The 19,765-nt window shown below is 37.7% G+C and overlaps 1 protein-coding gene across 1 annotated transcript in view; it reads right to left on the bottom strand.

Annotated features, from left to right (window-relative positions):
* The window catches only part of CHRNA7 (cholinergic receptor nicotinic alpha 7 subunit), a 186,915-nt gene that overhangs the window by 11,652 nt on the left and 155,498 nt on the right, over positions 1–19,765 (bottom strand). The window contains exons 5-8 of the mRNA XM_044662383.1: positions 12,035–12,114; positions 8,376–8,543; positions 4,829–5,023; positions 1,295–1,381 (exon numbers count right to left, since the gene is read on the bottom strand). Of these exons, the coding sequence (XP_044518318.1) occupies positions 1,295–1,381; positions 4,829–5,023; positions 8,376–8,543; positions 12,035–12,114 (530 nt within the window). The remainder of the gene's footprint in view (positions 1–1,294; positions 1,382–4,828; positions 5,024–8,375; positions 8,544–12,034; positions 12,115–19,765) is intronic.

The raw sequence follows: 19,765 nt of genomic DNA, 5'->3' as shown, positions 1-19,765 counted from the left end.
ATTCTCAAACTAATAACGATAGTTACTATTTATATCACACTTTACAAATAACCTCATTTGATCCTTACAACAAACTTCTGATTATCATTCTCCTTCGCAAAAAAGGAAACTGAGGCCACATGACTTGCCCAGGTTTTTTTAAGACCCAGAATTTTTTGACTCTCCATCCAACACTCTGTCTCCTACTCTACCTACCTAATTTTAGTTTTCTCATGTGTAAAATGAGAATAATAATTGCACCTTCCTCACATAGGAACTAAGGAGGAACAACTGAGATAACATATGTTAAAGCATTTTACTAAATGCTAGTCATCATCATCATCATCATCATCATCATCATTATCATTATTAGCTACCTCACAGCCTTGATGTGATCAAATGAAATGCGAACCCATTTTGTGACTATGTTTGTATGTATCTGTATAAACGTAAATTTTGACAATTATTATCACCATTATTGCCTAATTTGGAAATCTTCAGGAGAGGAGGGATGTGAAGAGTACTTGGTAGATATCAGCCTGGAAACCATTAGGGAAAGTAAATATTTGAAGTAGGGAAGTGAGAAGAGTAGGAAGTGAATGAGGGGGAAAGAATATAAAATCACAAAATCTATTTGGCAGCATTTCAGTGTAGTTGGGTGGAAATAAGAGGGAATGTGGTATCAGACAATCTACGTTCATATACCAGATCTGCCATTCTCTACATGGATGATCTATGGTAAGTAGTTTTTGTGCCTGTTTCCTCATCTATAAGATAATAATGGAACTGGACTAAATAACCTCTGAGGTTCCTTCTGGTTCCAAATATCAAATCCAATTTATTCAAGTTTGAGCCTATGGCAAAATGGTCCACCTCTACGGTTAAAGTCTATTAAGAAATCAAGTAAAAATTGTGTAAGACTAACCCAATAAAATTAGCAAATTTCATTTTATAGTTTTATTAGATCTTTATCTCTATGTTCATAAAGTACACAGGAATATGCAAAGGATACTTCATCAGCTTTGATGACTCTCACAATTCTGATTTAGTATTGAAGACCCAGAGGGCTTCCTAGAGCACTAAGGAATGCAGTAACTTGCCCAAAATCACATGGCTAGTAAGTGACAGAAAGGAGGAAATTCAATGTTTCTCTTGAGTCTAGACCCAGGATTCCAGCCTCCGGGACCCACTGTCTTTCCTGTCCATAAAACATAATTGTCCCAAGCCCTCCTATTAGCTGGGATGGACTATATATAATCAAGAATCTCATCTCTTTCTGTCTCCCTAACCAACCTCTTGCATTTTTTCCCCTTACCTATTAATGGCACTGAGTCAGATGTTGCAGGCATGATTTCAGCCACAAGGAGCATGAAGACAGTGAGGGATAGCAAAACCGTTATTCCTAGAGAAAACAAACAGTGTAGAATTAGGGAAGAATAGATGAGTTTTGCCAAGAACTGAAGAAACTATCCCTCATTTAAAGTAACTAATTGTTACCTGTTATCTATGTGACTCTGGACAAGTCACCTGCACTCTCTGAGCTTCAGATTCCTCACCTATCAAAAATAAGGATGATAAAATCTGCACTCCCTATCTCCAGGGGGGTTATTGGAGGATAGTTTTTTAGGAACATTAAAGTGCTATAAGAAAAAGTCCAAGCTATTTATTTTCCTTCTTTATTTACTTCACTATGAATCTTTCCAATTTCCTTCCTTGTTATATGGCCATAAAGACGCTCCACTGTTTGAAAATGGCCTGGCAAGTAACTTATCACTGGACTCAGTTCTCCAACAGGATTAAATCACTCCCTAGAAGAAAGTTATATACTCAGGGGACACAGTTACTCTTTCAGGCCATGAGAGGATAATTTAAAAGCATTGTTGCTGCTATCCTGGAATATCAGAATTTAAATTTGTAGTTCTAAGACATCCCAAGTCTATAAAAATTCTTCTAAAAAACACCACTAGGAGGAAAATATAATCATGATAAAGACATTTTGATGTTCAAGCTAATAGGCCATATTAAGAGTGTTTTGTTGATCTGGTTAAAACTTAGCTCTGTATAACTATTTTCTGCTATTTGGTGCTTTTAACAATTTTGCTTTATGCTAAGGTTTCTCTATATTTTTGGCATTGTGATTTGGCAATTCAGTAAAGTCCATGGATTCCTCAAGGCAATGCCTTTTAAATGCATAAAATAAAATATATAGGATTGTAAAGAAAATCTTTTCATAGAACACAGTTATCAAAGTAGTTTTTTTTCAAAAAAAGTAGACCTCAATCATTAAATAAATATTTATCAAGTACCTACTATGTGCTAGGCACTATGCTAAACACTGGAGATACAAAGAAAGGTAGTTTCTGTTTTTAAGGAGTCCAGTTTAATGGGAGAGACAAATTCAAACGACTATGTGCAAACAAGTTATTTAAAAGATAAATTGGAAATAATCAAAAGAAGAAAGACACTAGTATTAACAGGCATCAGGGAAGGCTTCCTGTAGATGGTGGGATTGTAACTTGGGACTGGAACTTGAAGGAAGCCAAGAGACAAAAGATGGGGAGAAAGAACATTCCAGGCCTGGGGAACAGCCAGAGAAAATGCTGGACGTCAGGAAATGGAGAATCTCCTGTTCTATAAGAATGAACTTTGGGGGGCAGCTGGGTAGCTCAGTGGATTGAGAGCCGGGCCTAGAGACGGGAGGTCCTAGGTTCAAATCCGGCCTCAGACACTTCCCAGCTGTGTGACCCTGGGCAAGTCACTTGACCCCCATTGCCTACCCTTACCACTCTTCCACCTATAAGTCAATACACAGAAGTTAAGGGTTTTAAAAAAAATTAAAAAAAAAAAAAAAGAAAGAAAGAAAGAATGAACTTTGTTCAAGTCCTGCATCACTCCCTGTGAAGCCTTGGACAAGTCACTGATACGCTCCGAGATTCAATTTCAATTATAAAATAAGGAGTTGCAAGAATTTATTTATGCATTTTCTTCCAGCTCTAAAGTCTCTTATTCTATCTAATTTTTATTTTCAAGAACTTATCATTTGTAGATATGCAAGGGAAGGAGTGGGTAAGGAATTCATCACATCTCTCTCAGTTCTGGCTCAATGACCAGGAAGGGACAATTCCTTTTACCCGTCACGACAAATATCTCCATCAAGCCTATTACAAAAACTCACCTAAGGTTGAAAATCGCCCTCCAAAAATAAAAACGATCCTTCGATATTTTAAGGGGCTGTGGTTTTTGTCAGGTTGGTTCCTCATTCCATCCAGACAGATTGTAACTTTAGCAGAGAGTGAATTGCTCTAGCCAAGAAATTAATCTCCCTGTGGCCCACCTGGAAATGAGCCTGCCTGAATTTAGCAAAGCTCAGGCTTGGAGTACAAGCCTACAGTTTGTCACTGAGCCACACTCAAAGTCTTTCCAGACTAGTAGGATCTGCTAGAACTTTCACATCTGAGAATTCTGGGTTACTTTCTCACCACAGAAAGACCTTGGAGAAGGAACAAAACTGTTGATTTTAGTGTAGAGAACTCCCAGTGAGAAACTCCCTCTTTCCAGTGAAGATGAGCACTTTCCTGATGACCAACATTTCTGGAAAATTTAGTGGGAGTTCTGGATATTAAGGGACCTTTCCCAGGGTGACAAAGTCAATAAATGTTAGAAGCAGTATTCAACTCCAGTTCTTGTGACTCTGAAACCAACTCTCTATCCATGATATTATAGGATAATAATACATATTTTAAAACAAACCAATCAATCATTCTAGGACTATGTCCAAGATCTATGCAGACACCTTCTTGGGAATTAATGGTCATTGATCATGAAAATGCTTTTCCCTCTTTGTCTTACATCAGTTAAAGCACTTTTAATTCTATATTCTTATTCTATAACTGCTTCCTGTCTGACTACCACATAACAAAGAAAAGGACATTTGATTTACACAAACAATTAATTCATTTATTTAATCAACGAGCATTTACTAGGTTCATATTATGGGTTAGACACCATGCTAAGGGTAAAATTTAATAAAAAAACAAACCAAAAAAACTGTCCCTAGCCTCAAAAAACTATTATTCTATTAGGGGGGGATGGTAAGAAATATGACATGTAAGCTGATCAATAGCTACAAAATATGTACAAAATAAATGTAAACTAATTATGGGCACATATTAGCAACTGAGAAGATATAGGAATTGATACCTGAACTGATCATTGAAAGAAGCCAGGGATTCTAAAAATGGCAGTGAGGAAAAAGTGAATTCAGGCATGGGAAGCAGTCTATACCAAAACATAGAGAAAGGAGATGGAAGTTCATATATAAATAACCCATAGGAAGGCCAGTATCATATAATCTGAGGAATGCTTCATTCGAACACAAAGTTAAAAAGCACCATTACTTTTCTACCTCCTCTCTCAAAGTTCAGTGCCTTCTTGGGTATTTAGCTCCATTCTAGTGTGATCCTGGAGAAGAAGTCTAGAACAGGATCATATCTTTAACCATTTATGATGCCTGTCGGGTAGCTCATGGTTTTTTGGAAGATAGAGCAGCTAATAAAGGTCCCAAATCAGAATCCCTAATTGTGGTAGTGAAGTATACTGAGTAATGGGACCCTCCGTCTACAAGGCTACCTATTTGTGGGGGGTACATGATAACCAATTAGCACAAAAGGTATTTTGGGTTAGTTTTATGGTTCAAATAGTGAACCCTCTCTTAATTTAGACAAAGCAGTATGCTGCCTCTTTTCTGACCAGCAAGAGTCTTATTATGTCCCTGACAAAGCTATTATCCCCTCCTTCATGATGTTTCCCTGGGTTGAATTCCTCCTTCCAATCTAATCATGGTATTTACCAAGTGAGATTTTCTCTCCGGAGTCTGCAGGAAGCAAAAACACTAATAAGGCCAGTGCAGATATCAGCACGCACGGGATGAGAAGATTAAGGCCATAATAGAGCGTCCTGCGTCTCATGGTCACGGTGAATGTTACATCTGGATATGGTTCTTTACAGCAATCATAAAATCGCTCACTCCTCTTTCCAGGAATTTCTAAGTGGAGAAGGAAAAATAATAAATTACTAAAATCCTTTTGTGGCATCTCTAACACTTGATGTTTTTAAGTCTTATTATTGAGGAAAAAAGGCATTTCTTTCTATTTCTGGGTGGGCGGGGGTTGCCCTTTTAGATACGTTTAAAATTTTTAGAAATAAAAATATGAGCAACAGACTGGTAGAGTCCAAAAAATTCATTTTTCTGGGCTCCTACTACCCCTCATCCAAATCTCACTAAGTATGCTTCACTGTTTGTACACTCTGTATTAAATTTAAGTTCCCTTAAATTTATATACATATACCATCACCCACATTTATAAGCTGATGCTCTCATTCCCATTAATAACATCTTTTCTAACAGAGAGTTGCTTTTTGAGGAGAAAAAAATTACAAATGAATGGAGAGAAATAACTATACCAGTTGAACAAGAGCCAGATACCTATTAATCTTACAACTTCTAATACTTAGAAGAGAAGGCAAAAGCCAAAGGACTAAAATTGGCACAGACATTTAGAAGCTCAAAAGAAAAATATCTGTCCTCCTTTCAATTCCAATTTAATTTCACTCAACTACCTGGGTTCAAATCTTGGCTTTGCCACTTACTACCTTTATGAATAAATTGCTTACTCTCTTTTGGCCTCAGTTTCCACATCTGTAAAAGGAGGGGGTTAATCTTGATAAAATGGAAGGTCTCTTCCAGATCTAATTCTATGACCTCTAATTATCTATTCCAACTCTGATTCCCATTCTCTGCAAGAGATAGAAAGTGGAAAATGAATGACATATACATGCTTTTCTACTCCAGTGGATATAAGTGGTAAGTAGTCATTTACAGGGTTTATTTAAGTTTGGGGCAAATAGAAATTCATATCTAAAATTCACTCCCATTTTTAGATTTTTATTTTCTGTTAGCATATCACCACCATTCTAAGATTTCCTATGCTTACAACCTTTTATCTTTAACTTCCTTCTCTTCTTCATCCTTCCTCCTTTCCTCCCCCAAACTTGTCTTTATCTAATGAATTACCAAATTCTTCCTTCCTTCCAGAATCTAGACCTTCCTCCTTATTACAAAAGTCATCACCCTAGTTCAAATCCTTATCCCATCATGCCCAGAAGAGCAATGTGGTAGAGTAGGAAAAATACTGGGTTTATTTTGAGAGGTACTGAGTAGTTCTGCTACTTACTAACTCTGACTTTGGGCAAGTCATTTCCCCCTATAGACTTCAGTCTCTCCTTTGTAAAATCAAGGAACTAGACTACTACAAGATGATTTCTGAAGTCTTTTCAAACTCTAAATCAGTAATTAGCATAGTAGCACCCCCCCAGTCTCTCATTGCATCCCTATTCCTTCCTCCCTCTGTCCTGTATACCTCTGAAAGAATAAACATTTAATGTATTCTTATCCTTTTACTCTTCTGCATAAATGACTATAGTAGCTCTTGCTGGCCCATCAGATCAAATCAAAATTCCTCAGCCTAGCATTTAAGACCCTAGAAACTGATGCTATTTTATGGGTAAGTGACATGGCATCATAGAGAGTATTGGACTTGTTTTCAAGAAGAATTAGGTTCAAATCCTATTTCAGTTACTAGCCGTGTAACCCTAGGCAAGACCCTTAACCTTTCCAATACTCAGTTTCTTTGTCCATAAAAACAACAGGTTAGACTCAAAGAGCTCTGAGGTCTTTACAACTCTAAATCTATGATCCTATGAGCTATCCAACTTGATGGCAAACAATCAATCAACCAACATCTATTAAGAGCCCATTATAGGACAGGCATTGTCCTAAGCTATTAAGCACATCCCCTAACACAGCTCCTCTGTTCTGGTTCCTTAAATTCAGTCTGTTTATTCCCACTTTTCTGACTTTGCTTATCTCATGCTGTTCCCCCATTCTGAAGTAGCTTTCTTCTTCCTCTCATTACATCAAAATTCTAAACTTCCAGCTCCAGATTAGCCTCCAACTTTCCCTAATTAAACCTATCTCATCTTAAATCTATCTCATGATAATCCTTCCATGACTGCCACATCATCACATATCATGACTTGAAAATGTTTCCTCTTTTTTTTATGTATGTATCTCTGACTAGATGGTAAGATTCCAATTGTTTCAAAGAATTTATTAAGCACCTACTTTGTGCCAGGCACTGTGACAAGTGCTATAGATGCAAAGACCAAAGCTAAAGAATCCCTGCCCTTAAGAAACTCAAATCCTGGTGGAACTCAAAGGGCTAGTAAGTACAGCATATACAGAGAACAGTGAAATCAAAAGATATACAAAGGAAATGTAATGGAATTTGTTGGATAGGACACACTAAAAACTGAGGAGCTCATGTTTGAGGAGGTTGAGCTTGACCCAAACCTTCACTGGATGTAGGAATTTCAAGGGAGATTATTCCATGACAAAGAGGCAGAACTCAGAATGCTGTATATAGGAATAGCAAGAGCAGTTTGGCTGAAATGTAGATCACATTCAGGAGAAGAAATGAGAAGTAAATCTAAAGATTAGCTGGAACTACATGATAGTAGGACCTTGTTTTACCCAAACTCAGCCCACAGGAATTCATGTATATGTGATTGGCAATCAAAAAAAGGCAGAAAAATACATAAAATAAAAAACATTTGAATTACACACTAAATCTGCACCATTTTCCCAACCTGCCTAAAGCCTTACAGCAGTTCACCCAATCATGTTCATTCTCTCTCTGAGAAGCATTAGTGTGAGTCATTACATTGTTTTGCTGTGAACGTTATCTCCCAAATCAGTCTTTGTCCAGAGTTCTAGCTTGTAAAGTCCTGTCCAAATCATAGCAGTACTTCTCTTTGTTTCATTAATGCTATTTAGTTATTAATAATGGCCCTAAGAAAAAGAATACTGATGCCAGTAGCTCTGATATGCCTAAGAAAAGTTGCAAGGTATTTAGAAATAGAAATATTTATTTTAAATGGTAGTAAGCCTGATTTTCAACTTATGCAATGGGTCATGGAATATACTGGTTGCATAAAACAAGGTCCTTCTGTATTTGATCCTACAGGGAAAAGGAAGTCACTGAAGCTTCATGACAAAGGAAGCAGCATGATCAGAGCTGTGCTTTAGGCATATGAACCTAGCAGCAGTTTGGAGAATTAAGAGGGGAGAAGTCCATGAAGATAAGGCCTGGATCTTCTACTTCTTTTGAATCTGTCTTATAATTTTAAAAATTACTGACAAGATGTCAGATTCTTAATAAACATTCATTAAAATGTTGCTTGCACAGATTTTGAGACCAACATAAATAAGAATGTACTATTTTTCAGTATTATACTATTAATTGCATTTCCTATGGCAATAAACATAATGGGCTTACCAACTAGATCCCATTCTCCATTTGAAATGTAGCCAGAAATATCTGCTTCTTGCATCTGCAAATCCAGGGACCATCCTCCATAGGACCATGATCCAAACTTCAGTTTACACTGTTGTACATCAAAGGGAAACCAGCGCACATCGATGTAGCAAGAGCTTTTGAATATGCCTAGGTTAATTGAAAAGAAATCAAAGAGAAAACATTAAGTCAATGCAGCATTTTTGTCCCCCTGACTCAAGTAGAGTAATTTGTCCTTACAAAACAATGGGCCTCTTGGTGTAGAGCTTCAGAAACATACACAAGATCAATCACTTGTACCTTAAGAAATTAAATGTTTGCGAACTTGCTGAACGGATTAGAGGGTACCATGTTGAAATATTTATGAGATTCCTTTCTTTTTAACAAGTCTATTCATTCCATGTTTCACAAGCTGAACCTTTTTATTTTCTTTCTGATGTTAATAGTCTCTTCATGGAGCAGATTGTCTGGGTTTTGGAATCTGTGGATGTCCAAATCATTGATTCTCAGAACTAAAAGGTCCTTGAAAAGTCATCCAGTCCATTCCCCTGCCTCCAAATAGGACTACATCTAAGTCTGTCCAGTCTGAAGTGATCATATCCTTTAAAATCTCTAAGGAAAAAAGTACTTTATTATATTTCTTTATCTTTAGATTCAGCTGGGGATGGCAACTCAAATCAAATGTTCCCAGGATATCCTCTGCAGACAGTAAGATAAAAGGATAGGCATTTATTTAAACAATGACCACATCATCAATACAGGCCTATTCAATCACTCTCATTTCTCTCATCTGCAACATTAGGCTTCAAAATTTAAGAGAAAGTGAAGAAACTGGAGAAAATCCAGGGAACCTAAAAAATAATGAATAGAGGGTTGAAAGACAGGATGTCCCAAATGTTTTTGTGGACCTTTAAACTTTAACACTTGACTTTAATAGTTTAAAGCTATACTAAGACTTTTGGGATATGCTATATATGAATTTTAGAAGCAGCTGTGACTCAGCAGTTAAGGGCACTGGACATGGAGTCAGAAAGAGGTGAATTTAAATCCAGCCTCAGACTCTGCCTAGATGTGTGACCTTTAAAAAGCCACTTAACCTCTGTTTGCCTAGAAGGCAGCTAGGTCACTCAATGGCTAGGGTGCTCAGGAAGACCTGAGTTCAAACCCAGCACCAGTTTGCACTTCCAAGCTATGTGACCCTGGCTCAAGTAGCTTAACCTCTTATTGCCTGCCAATCAGATCCACTGGAGAAGGCAATGTCACACCACTACTATTCTTGCCAAGAAAGCCTCATGAATACCTATGGTCCAATGGGTCTTGAAGAGTTGGACGTGGCTGGACAACTAAACAACAAATATATGACTCTGGACAAAAAGGCTGAGATATCAATTTTCTAGCTAGAAATATATATACATATATGTGCGTGTAAGGTCATTGCAACTAGCCCAAATCCCACAAGGACCAAACAAGACGTAATAACCTCAAATTGTAAAAGGAGAGATTTCGAGTGGGTATAAGAATTTCCTCCTGACAGAGACTGTTAAAGACAGAATTGGTTACCAAGTGACATTCCCTAAGGGCCTTCAGGAGAAGAAATGACACCTGTCTGGAGTGATTTAAAAGTAGCCATGCCTGGAGCCAGAGAAATGGACAAAATAATGGTTGAGTGGCATAAACAATTTGCAATTTGAGTTGAAATTGAATAGTCATCTTATGCTGCTCCTACTCTTTCCTCAAAAAAAAAAAAAAAGAATTAGGACTAGTATGTCACATTCCCATGGGAATCCAAAAGTAATTATATCTAAAATAGCTCCATCTAGCTGAATAATCAATGTTCTTCTCCACTGGTGATGACTGAATAATGTTTCCAAAGACTCAACCCCTACACTGAGAGCCGCTACCAATACAGAGAAGAAACACATAATACCGAGTCGAAAAGTCATCATGGGGAAGATTATAGGCTAGCCAGTGCTAAGGAGCCAAACACTGTGCAAATTACAATTAAAAGCAAACAAAAAAATCTTGAAATTTTCAAAGCAGAAGACAGTAAAAATATTTCAAGTACAACCCCCAAAGAGTTATTGAAAATTATAATAACTTTTTAAAAATACAACCAATAAAAATAAGTAAATCATTTATATCAAAAGTCAATGAAAGTAAACTTTCCATTAGTGAAGATTTAAAAACCATTGGGAAGCCAGGGCTTCAGGGACACTACTTAATTCCTACCAATATGCTGTGTGATGCCCAAAATGAGATCTGATCCTAGGATCTGGGTCAACAGATACTGGTGAAAAAGAGGAAGCATATTGCAATGCTGGAAACCTCACTCTGTCACTTCCCTTGTGACAGCAGGAGTCATTTCCTCTCTCTGGGTTTGAGCTATAAAATAAAAGGATCAGATGAGGTAACCACAAAATTCCAACTCTAAATCTATGATCTGGGCACAATTCATCAATTATTTCTTTCTCATAAATGATTCTATTTTTAAGGCTATATCTCTGCTTCTTATCGTTCAGTCATTTCTTCGTGATTCCATTTGAGGTTTTCTTGGCAAAGATCCTAGAATGATTTGTCATTTCTTTCTCTAGCTCATTTCACAAATGAGGAAGCTGAGACAATAGGATTAAGTGACTTGGCCAGGGTCACACAGATAGAAAATATCTGAAGCCAGATTTGAACACCTGAAAATGAGTCTTCCTGACTTCAGGCCTAGCACTCTATTTACTATGCCACCTACCTGCCCTTTTATCTCCATACTGTTTTCTCAACTCTTTTAATACTCAATATGATCATAGTGATAGCAATAATCAATTTGTCAATTTAACTCAATAGATATCACCTATTGATGGCACTTATTGGGCACCTACATATTGGGTGCCCAATAGTATTTATAGGCTACACTGTCATGTACAAAGTTTGCAAAACATAGTAAAGAACAGAGAAATCCTTGCCCTCAAGGAGTTTATACTCCCAAGGAGGTGGGAAGGGAAAAAAAAAAAGATGGGCTTGTGATAATTATAATATTGTATTGAAAAGGAAAAATAGGTCAGGGATGGATCCACAGATTGAAGAATGGGTGGCATTGGAAATCTGAGTTAAATAAGTTCCAAAGTGGTCAAATTTCAGAGAAATATGGAAAGGGCAAGAGATATGAAGCATCTTATTGACTTATTTGTTAATGCTTTTGTTTCTGATTTGTTAAAAGTTAGAGGCCTTGGGTAAGATTTTGCCTCTTGTTTTAATCAATTCTGAATTTAAACAATTCTTACTGATTCAACAAAAATTTAAACAATACTGCTCTCTAATTTTGCCTGTGTGTATGTTTTATGTTATGAGTTAAAGATAAGAAGGCATGTAATATGGCAGAGAATGCTGACTTCATCAAAGAATCAGAGGCAAAAGGGAAGAGAATTGACTTGTGGATAAGAGGTAACATCATTAAACACTAGTAATACAAAAAAGTTAAAGTAGCATATAGGTAGTACCTGAAGAGGGGTACTGGCAGTCCCCTTGACTAACTGAGATCGTCATATAGACAAGAAGTACTAGTCATGCCCTAATTCAATGGTGCAGATCACTGACATATTTTTCTGAACTTTCATAGAAAAAAAAAAGAAAGAAAGAAAAACCCATCTTACCTGGAGGGAGGTACTGACAATGTCCTGAAGAATTCACTAAAACGTTGGTATGAAATGTAGCATCAAATCGCTCATCAGCACTAGGAGATTAAAGAAAACAAATTTGGCATAGGAGTATAATGGAATACCAAAGTATCATAAGAAGGAAGTGGTTTCAGAGAAATCTGGGAAGATTTGGATCAACTGACACAGAAGAAAAGCTGCAGAACTAAGAGAACAATTTATATGCTTAACAACATTGCAAAAAACAACTAACTTTGAAAAGACTTAAGAACATTGACCAATGCAAAGGCTAACCATGATTCTATAAAACCAATGATTTTATCTTTCTCCTTATGGTCAGGAATAGATTATACATGGAGGATAAGATACACATTTTTAACGTGGCCAATGTGGAATTTTGCCAGTTTGTGTATTTATTAAGAGTTTTGTTTTCATTTTTCCCTCCCACCAGGATGGAAGTGAGAGGAAAAGAAAATAAATGCTTGTTAATTGAAAAAGAAAAAGTTTATTTGCTTTTTAATTTCATAAGCCAGTGCTAATAAACAGTGAACTTCCTCAGTGACCCCTATGTTTATAATTAATATGACCAAATTTACTTGGACAATATCCCTAAGAAGGCAGACAGTCCATGATTTAGGGCTTTTTGCCATAGTCATCTCAAACCGGTAGCTGAAAGATGTTTCCAGAGCACTGCACCGAGTGGTCTAATTATTTCCCCCATTCCCTAAATGTACATCACTTTGCATGTGAATATAAACAGATTTTCTTCACATTAGGTAACCAAGATGTACCTTATCCATCTCTAATGTAAGTAAGCCAAAGCCTAGCTTTTAAGCATCTGTGCCTGAACCAACTCTCAAATAAGCTTTGATCAAGACTATAGCTCTTTAAAAATGCAGCTTGCTATTGAAAATAATAAAGGCAATCATACTATTGAGGATGGGGTGGCAGGAGAAATTAGGCTGCCATAAAGCTATCAAAGGATGCCCTAGGCCCAGATTGGTGAACCTATGGCTTGTGTGCCAGAGGGGGCTGCTCCCCCTCCCCCCTCCACTGGGCCTGGGGACATTTCTCACTTCCCCCACCCCTCTGCCCAACAGTCCAATGGGAATGCTTCCTCCCTCCCCTGGCTGGGGTAATAGGGCAGCTCATATGCAGTGTGAGGGTTGCAATTTGAGCACTCAGGCTCTAAAAGGTTAACCATCACTGCCCTAGGCATTCCTCTACCACATTCTGAGATGGATAAAGAGGGTGGATGTATACATAAATATGGCCACATGTGCACTGGAACTGCATAAAGCCTGCTTTGCTCAGGTAGAACTCTGGTGTGGAACACTGAATGGGGGGAAGGCTAGAATGAATTAGCTGGAGCCTGTGTAGAAAATACCAGGCTCTCCTCTGTCAAGAGCTCTTCTGGACTACCTGATCCACAACTTCTGGTACATCAATAAAGATGAGAACCCTGTGAGGAATTAAACACTCATCAGAGAAGTCGCCATTTGAGAAACCTTGGTTCTCTTTTGCTATCTCAAACAAATCATTTCAGGGAATAGATAAAGTAATACTTGTGGGAAAAGTGTTGGCTTTGGGGAAAGAAGCTTTGGTTTCAAAACCTAGCTCAGTCATTTATAACCTATATGACTCTGGGTAAGTTGCTTATCCTTCAGGGTCCCAGTTTCCTCATCTGAAAAATGAGAGATTGGACTAGATGTTCTCTAAAATCTCTTCCAGCTCTAAATCTGTTCTCTTATCTGAGCTATGACACAAGTGTGCATCTATGCTCCATTTCAAAGAATCCCAATTAGATTGGTGTCAATTCTGGCCATAAAGAACTTGAAGAAGCTTTTCTCAGCTTAGCTCCATTCAAAGTTCATCTTAACTGCTGTAAAGGAAGTTGGGGGAAGAAGCAATCACTATTGGCTGAGCAAGTTTCACGGACAAAGTGGCATGTCAGTTGGACTATGGAGTGTCCAGAGGATTTTGAAATGCAGAAATAGTAGAACTAAGCTCAATCCTCTTTGTTTTTGAGTAATTGAAACATTTATCCTTTTTCAACACTGTGGTATCTCTGGTTCCCTATAGTCACTCCAAACCGCTCAAGGGCAGGGACTGTCTTTTGCCTTTTTAACTCTAGTGCTTAGTATAATATCTGGAACATAATAGGCCATTAAATGCTTATTGACTGACAGTGAGTCAGCAATTACATCTATTAATTTTGTGTATTTGTTTGGACCTAGTGAGGTAAACTCATAAAGGTCACATAGTTCTTTCTTATTGTGCCCTAACTCATCTTAGGTATCCCATGTCTAATATCCATTTTTTGTTCTTTCCTTTCAAATCCAAAGATCAGTCTCTTTGATGAAGAAAACAGAAGCAAAAGTAAATTTATGCTCTTCTGTTTTCTCTGTAATCAGTTATCTCAATCCTAACCACACCAGGCTGTGGTCCTATGCTGCTCTGATCCATCTCTGTTATCCTTAGCTTTCCTTCCTTATCTCAGCTCACTCTGAGATTTAGTCTTCCTGATGTTTTTCTCATAGGACCACACAGTGCTTGCCTAAGGTACTTTGAATCCTCAGCACCCAAACATAGTTAGAATGACTAGATGGGTCAAGCAGCAGCGATTAAGCATTTACTATGTGACAGGTGTGAGCTAAGTGCTATTGATAACAAAGATGTGCAAAAATATAGCCCTATCCTCAAGGAGCTCATTGTCTAGTGAAAAAGACAACCTGCAAATAACTCCATCTACGTATTAGATGTGATACACAGAGTGGTACCAAACTCAAATGGAAACAGATCCCTCCTAATGACTTTAGAAAATCAGAAATTAACTTTTTCTGTGTTGAATTGTATCTTTATTTATCTTGTCAAATACTTCCCAATTACATTTCAATCTGACTCAGACTACACTAGGAGTTTGATACCTCTGGTTTAAAAAAAAGGGTAGTCTTAGAGGGGAAAGCACTAGTCATAAAGGAAGGGAGCTGAAAAGGTCCCCTACAGAAGAATAGGATTTCAGCTGAGTCTTTAAGGAAATTAGAGACACTAAGAAGTGGAGGTGAAGAACATTTCAGGCATGGAGTGGGATCAAGGAAAAGATACAGGAGTTGGAAGATTGAGTGTTCTAGATAAAGAACAGAAAAATCATTGTCATATTTAATCTTAGAAAACATATAAGGAAGCAAATTGTCCAACATCTAGAAAGGTAGAAAGAAATCAGTTTGTAAAAGACTTTAATTGCCCAAGTCATCAGATCCTAGAGATAATAGGGAGCCACTGGAATTCCTGGAGGAGGAACCTCCATTTTAGGATGATCATTTTAGCAGCTAAGTGAAAGACTGAATAAAGTGGGGGGAAATTCAAAACAGAGACACCAATCAGGAGGGCTTTGCAATACTCCAGCCCAGAAAATACAATGTCATAGTCACAGCCTCCAAAAAAGTCATGAGTGATCATATAGAATGTCTCCATTAGGTTCCCATGATTTGGTGCTAAGCTATCATGTCAGTGATGAAACATCATTGCCCAGAAATCTCCCTTTCCAGGAGGGACAAAAAGACACAAAAGAAGTACAGAAACCCATCCGAGACTGACCTTCCTTCCCTCGGTTGATGGAAACGTGAACATTTGGAGGACAGACAAATGTGCCTGAGTACAGTCATAGCATGCCTACTGCTATAATAGCTCTGGCTGAGGTTCAGTGGCTGCAAAGTTTATAGTCTGTAGAAAGTACTGTCAGGGTGATTGATCCCTCAGGTTTCTAAATTCAGCTTTTCACAGAAGCACATCTGCCTGCAGATTGCTACATTCCAGAAGAGAGTTGATAACAAAGTCGAATCTCCTGAAGAACAAAGCCTATCATGTCTGACATTGAGAGAGCTTCCAGAGAGTCTGAAGGAGTTCCAGGTAATTGTAAACAGAATGGACAACAATGGGATGCCATGCCCCTACAAGATGGTGCCTCCATATCTCAAATGTGGCTCAAATGGTAACTCCTCTGGTAACTTCTTTTCTATGCAGTCAGATTTCCAAAGTAAAGGCAGGACTATATCAGGGACCTTAAAAGGATTACAATATCAATGAGAATTCAATTAATCAAACCTCTCCCACATGGAACTGTTTCTGTTTATCCAGAGATATCAAGAGAGAGAACAAAGGAAACTAATTCTTCAAGCCATCATGTGAATCCTCTACCTCTGGTATCCAGTAGAAAAATTTAGGGACTTAAACAGATCATTGAAGGTGCATGGAAGAAAATTCTGTACTCTGCATTTTAGTGAAAAGCCTGCCAGAAACAATTTTTATTATTTTAGATTAAATTAGTTCTAAGCCTTTTCTGCTTACAGGACAGATCCTTTTATTTTTTTAAGAGGGGTTCTGAACTATTTTTTGGTGTCATAGATCCCTTTAGCAATCTGGTACAGTCTATGGACCCCTTATCAGAATACTGTTTTAATATGTATAAAACAAAATACATAGAATTATAAAGAAAATAATTTTCATATGCCGAAATGCAGTTTTCAATTTTTTTTTTAATTTCATGGTCCAGATTAAGAACTTCTGACTGAGAAAGAAGAAAAAGGGTCCAAAAATGGACAATTTCAAAACTCTCTCTCTAACACAAGCCATTTTGGAGTTATAATTTAGACCATTCCCAGATAAAAGAGCAAAATTCCATAATCTAAATTCAAGCTTAAGCAAGGGGTAGAGAGTTCAGGCAATAATTTGCCTCATCAAACAAAATAATAGTCATTTAATTAGGGGCATACTCCTAGAGAATAATTTTCCTAAAATTGTCAATTCCCTTTTGACCAATCCCTCCAAACATTCCCTTTTCCAGTTCATCAAAGGCAGACTTAAAAGATACTTCCATTATCTGAAGTAATAAAAGCCTTCTCCCTTCTCTTAAACTGATCATTACCATAATTCAGTCAAGGCACTGGGGAAGAAACCTGCTTATGTCTTATTTCAAAATGGAGAACTTTTTAACTAGTTTCCTCAAAGAAAGTGGTTAGGTATTTGGTAAAGGGGTAGGAGGTAGAGGACATCTAGGTGGCACAATGGACAGAGAACAGGACCTGGAGTCAGGAAGACTCATCTTCATGAGTTCATATCCAGCCTCAGACATTTACTATCTGTATGACCATGGACAAGTCACTTAACTCTGTTTGCTTCAGTTTCTTCATCTGTAAAATAATCTGGAGAAAGAAATGGCAAACCAGTCTAGTACTTTTGCCAAGAAAACTTCAAAATGGAGTCATAAAGAGTCAGATGTAACTGAACAAAAACAAAGTTTGGTGATGTTGGGAGATTAGTTCGTCCTGATTAATCCAAAGCCTACAGACTAGGATTCTGAGAAAATGGTTTTATTAACATTTCTAAAAAGAGAAGTAGAGGAGGTAAAGTGTTAGTGTGCTTACATGGGAGTCATTCTTGATTCCCCAGTCTCCAAGTCTCAACCCTCTTACCTTCATATCTCTTGCATCTGTCTCCTCTCTATTCACACTGTTACCATCATAGATTGTGCCTTCAACGATTCTTACCTGGAGCACTACAATAGCCTCTGAATTATTCTCTCTGCCCCCGTCCTCTTCCCCTTTCTAACCCATCTTCCACAAAGCTGTCAGTGATTTTGCATGTTCACATTTCTCTCCTATTCAGTAAACTCCAGAGGCTCCCTGTTACCTCTGAGCTTAATTAAATACAACTTTTCTGTTTGGTATCTAAACTCCTTAACACCCTATCCAACCTACCTTTCCATAAGCTAAAGCTCAATTAAAAACTAGAGTCCTTAATTTCCATAGAGTTTATTAATATTTACTTGAATAAAAGAACACAGACAGATATAGAGCTATTTAAGCCGATTCTAATCTTATTCTAATCTAGCCACGTGGTGCTTGTCCTCATGGCTCTCTCTCTCTCCATTACCGTCTTTTTACTGCCAGTCCAAGGCAATAGAGAGAGACCACTTCCTGGAACCCCCTCTTTTATATCTCCTCCTTTAACCCCAGATCCATAATCTTTCCTTTCTGGGTCAATGTGCCTAGGTCACTGTCCTGACCCACACCGGCACTGTCATGTGGTGTAAAGCTATCCTGTGACACAGGTAATGACCCCAGTTACATGGTTTGGGGGGGGAGTAATAAGGGGGTTCCCTTTACAAACATACTTATTAAACATTATTCATTTTGATACACCTTACTATCCAATCAAACCGGGCTTTTTCTAATTCTTCACACATCACATCTTCATACTTTTGCATAGGCTCATGCTTGAAACACACTCCTTAATTTCCACCTCTTAAAATCTCATTTCCTTTAAAGTTCACCCCAAACACCATCTCCTACATGAGAACTTTCCTACTTTCCCCAATTACTAGTGACGAAGATTACCCTATATTTATTTTGTATCCACTATATACATATGAATATACATGATGCTTCTCCAAGAGGATATCAGCTCTTTGAGGCAGCAAATTCTTCATTTATGTCTTTTTTTTTCCCCATGCCTAGCACACAGTAGGCCTTTAATAAAGGCTTGTTGATATATCAATCAATTTAGACTGAGAGGCTAGAGATAACACAGTGGTAGCAGCCCAAAAATGGAAGAATCATCTGAGTTCTTTTGTGGAATAAGGGTTCCCAAATACAGAAATAGGGCATCTAGATGGTACATTAGATACAGAACCAGGCTTGGAATCAGGAAGCCCTGAATTCAAATCTGACCTCTGACACTAGCTGTTGGACAAGAGACATAATCCCGTTAGCCTCAGTTTCCTCATCTGTAAAATGAGCTGAAGAAGGGCATCTGGTAAACTATTCCAGGATCTTTACCAAGAAAACTCCAAAAGGGGTCATGAAGAGTCAGACATGGCTGAAAACAACTAAACAAATCCAGAAATTACTTTATCTTTCAAAGACTCCTAGAAACATCAGGATAACCTATAATATGCCTCCAGGAACTCTATTTTTTTTTCTTCTTAAATTACTATTTCTCTGATTTATTCAATCACTAGCATAGATACTGAACATAGCTCAGACCAACTAGGCATATTGGGCAGTATCCTAGAAGTAGAAAAGGATTATTTTTTAAGACAAACCAGGAACCCTGGTCCAAGTCTTGAGACATTGATCATATGAATAACCAAACGTTCATAGAAAGGGGTCACGGTAACATTTGTACAACCCAATGGAATTGCTTGTCAGCTGTAGGAGGGCGGACAAAAGAGGGGAGGGAAAGAAAAAAAGCATGTAAACATGGAAAAATATTTTTAAAATAAGTAAAAGTTTTTTTTTAAAAAAGAAAGGTTGTCACAGAAGCAGTAATATAGGATTTAACACACCAATCGACCTTAGAAAACATCTAGAGAATAGAGAATCTAGTCTTAGATGTCTAAATTGACTAACTTGTTGGAAGTCACTTCTACAGATAAGTAGCAGAGGCAGGATTTGAACTCAGGGCCTCGGGTTCTGAATCTACTGTTCCTTCTACTATACTGCATAATATTTTAGCTAGGCTTTAAATGATACATAGTAGGTATTTCTTGTTGAAACCAGGTGATTCTCTGAGCCATCCCAGGATAGAAGACTAGCCACCCCAGAGAACTATTTGCCCAAGAGAAAGCAAGGGTACAAAAGGGAAAATCAAGTGGGTGTTCCGGGTTTTCGTTCACTGTTGTTGTTTTACATGAATGTGGTTGTACTGGTTAAAGAATGTATCATGAAA

This window comes from Gracilinanus agilis, chromosome 2 (assembly GCF_016433145.1).
Source record: "Gracilinanus agilis isolate LMUSP501 chromosome 2, AgileGrace, whole genome shotgun sequence".
Classification (NCBI taxonomy): Eukaryota; Metazoa; Chordata; class Mammalia; order Didelphimorphia; family Didelphidae; genus Gracilinanus; species Gracilinanus agilis.
This window is presented reverse-complemented; position numbering and strand designations above follow the sequence as displayed.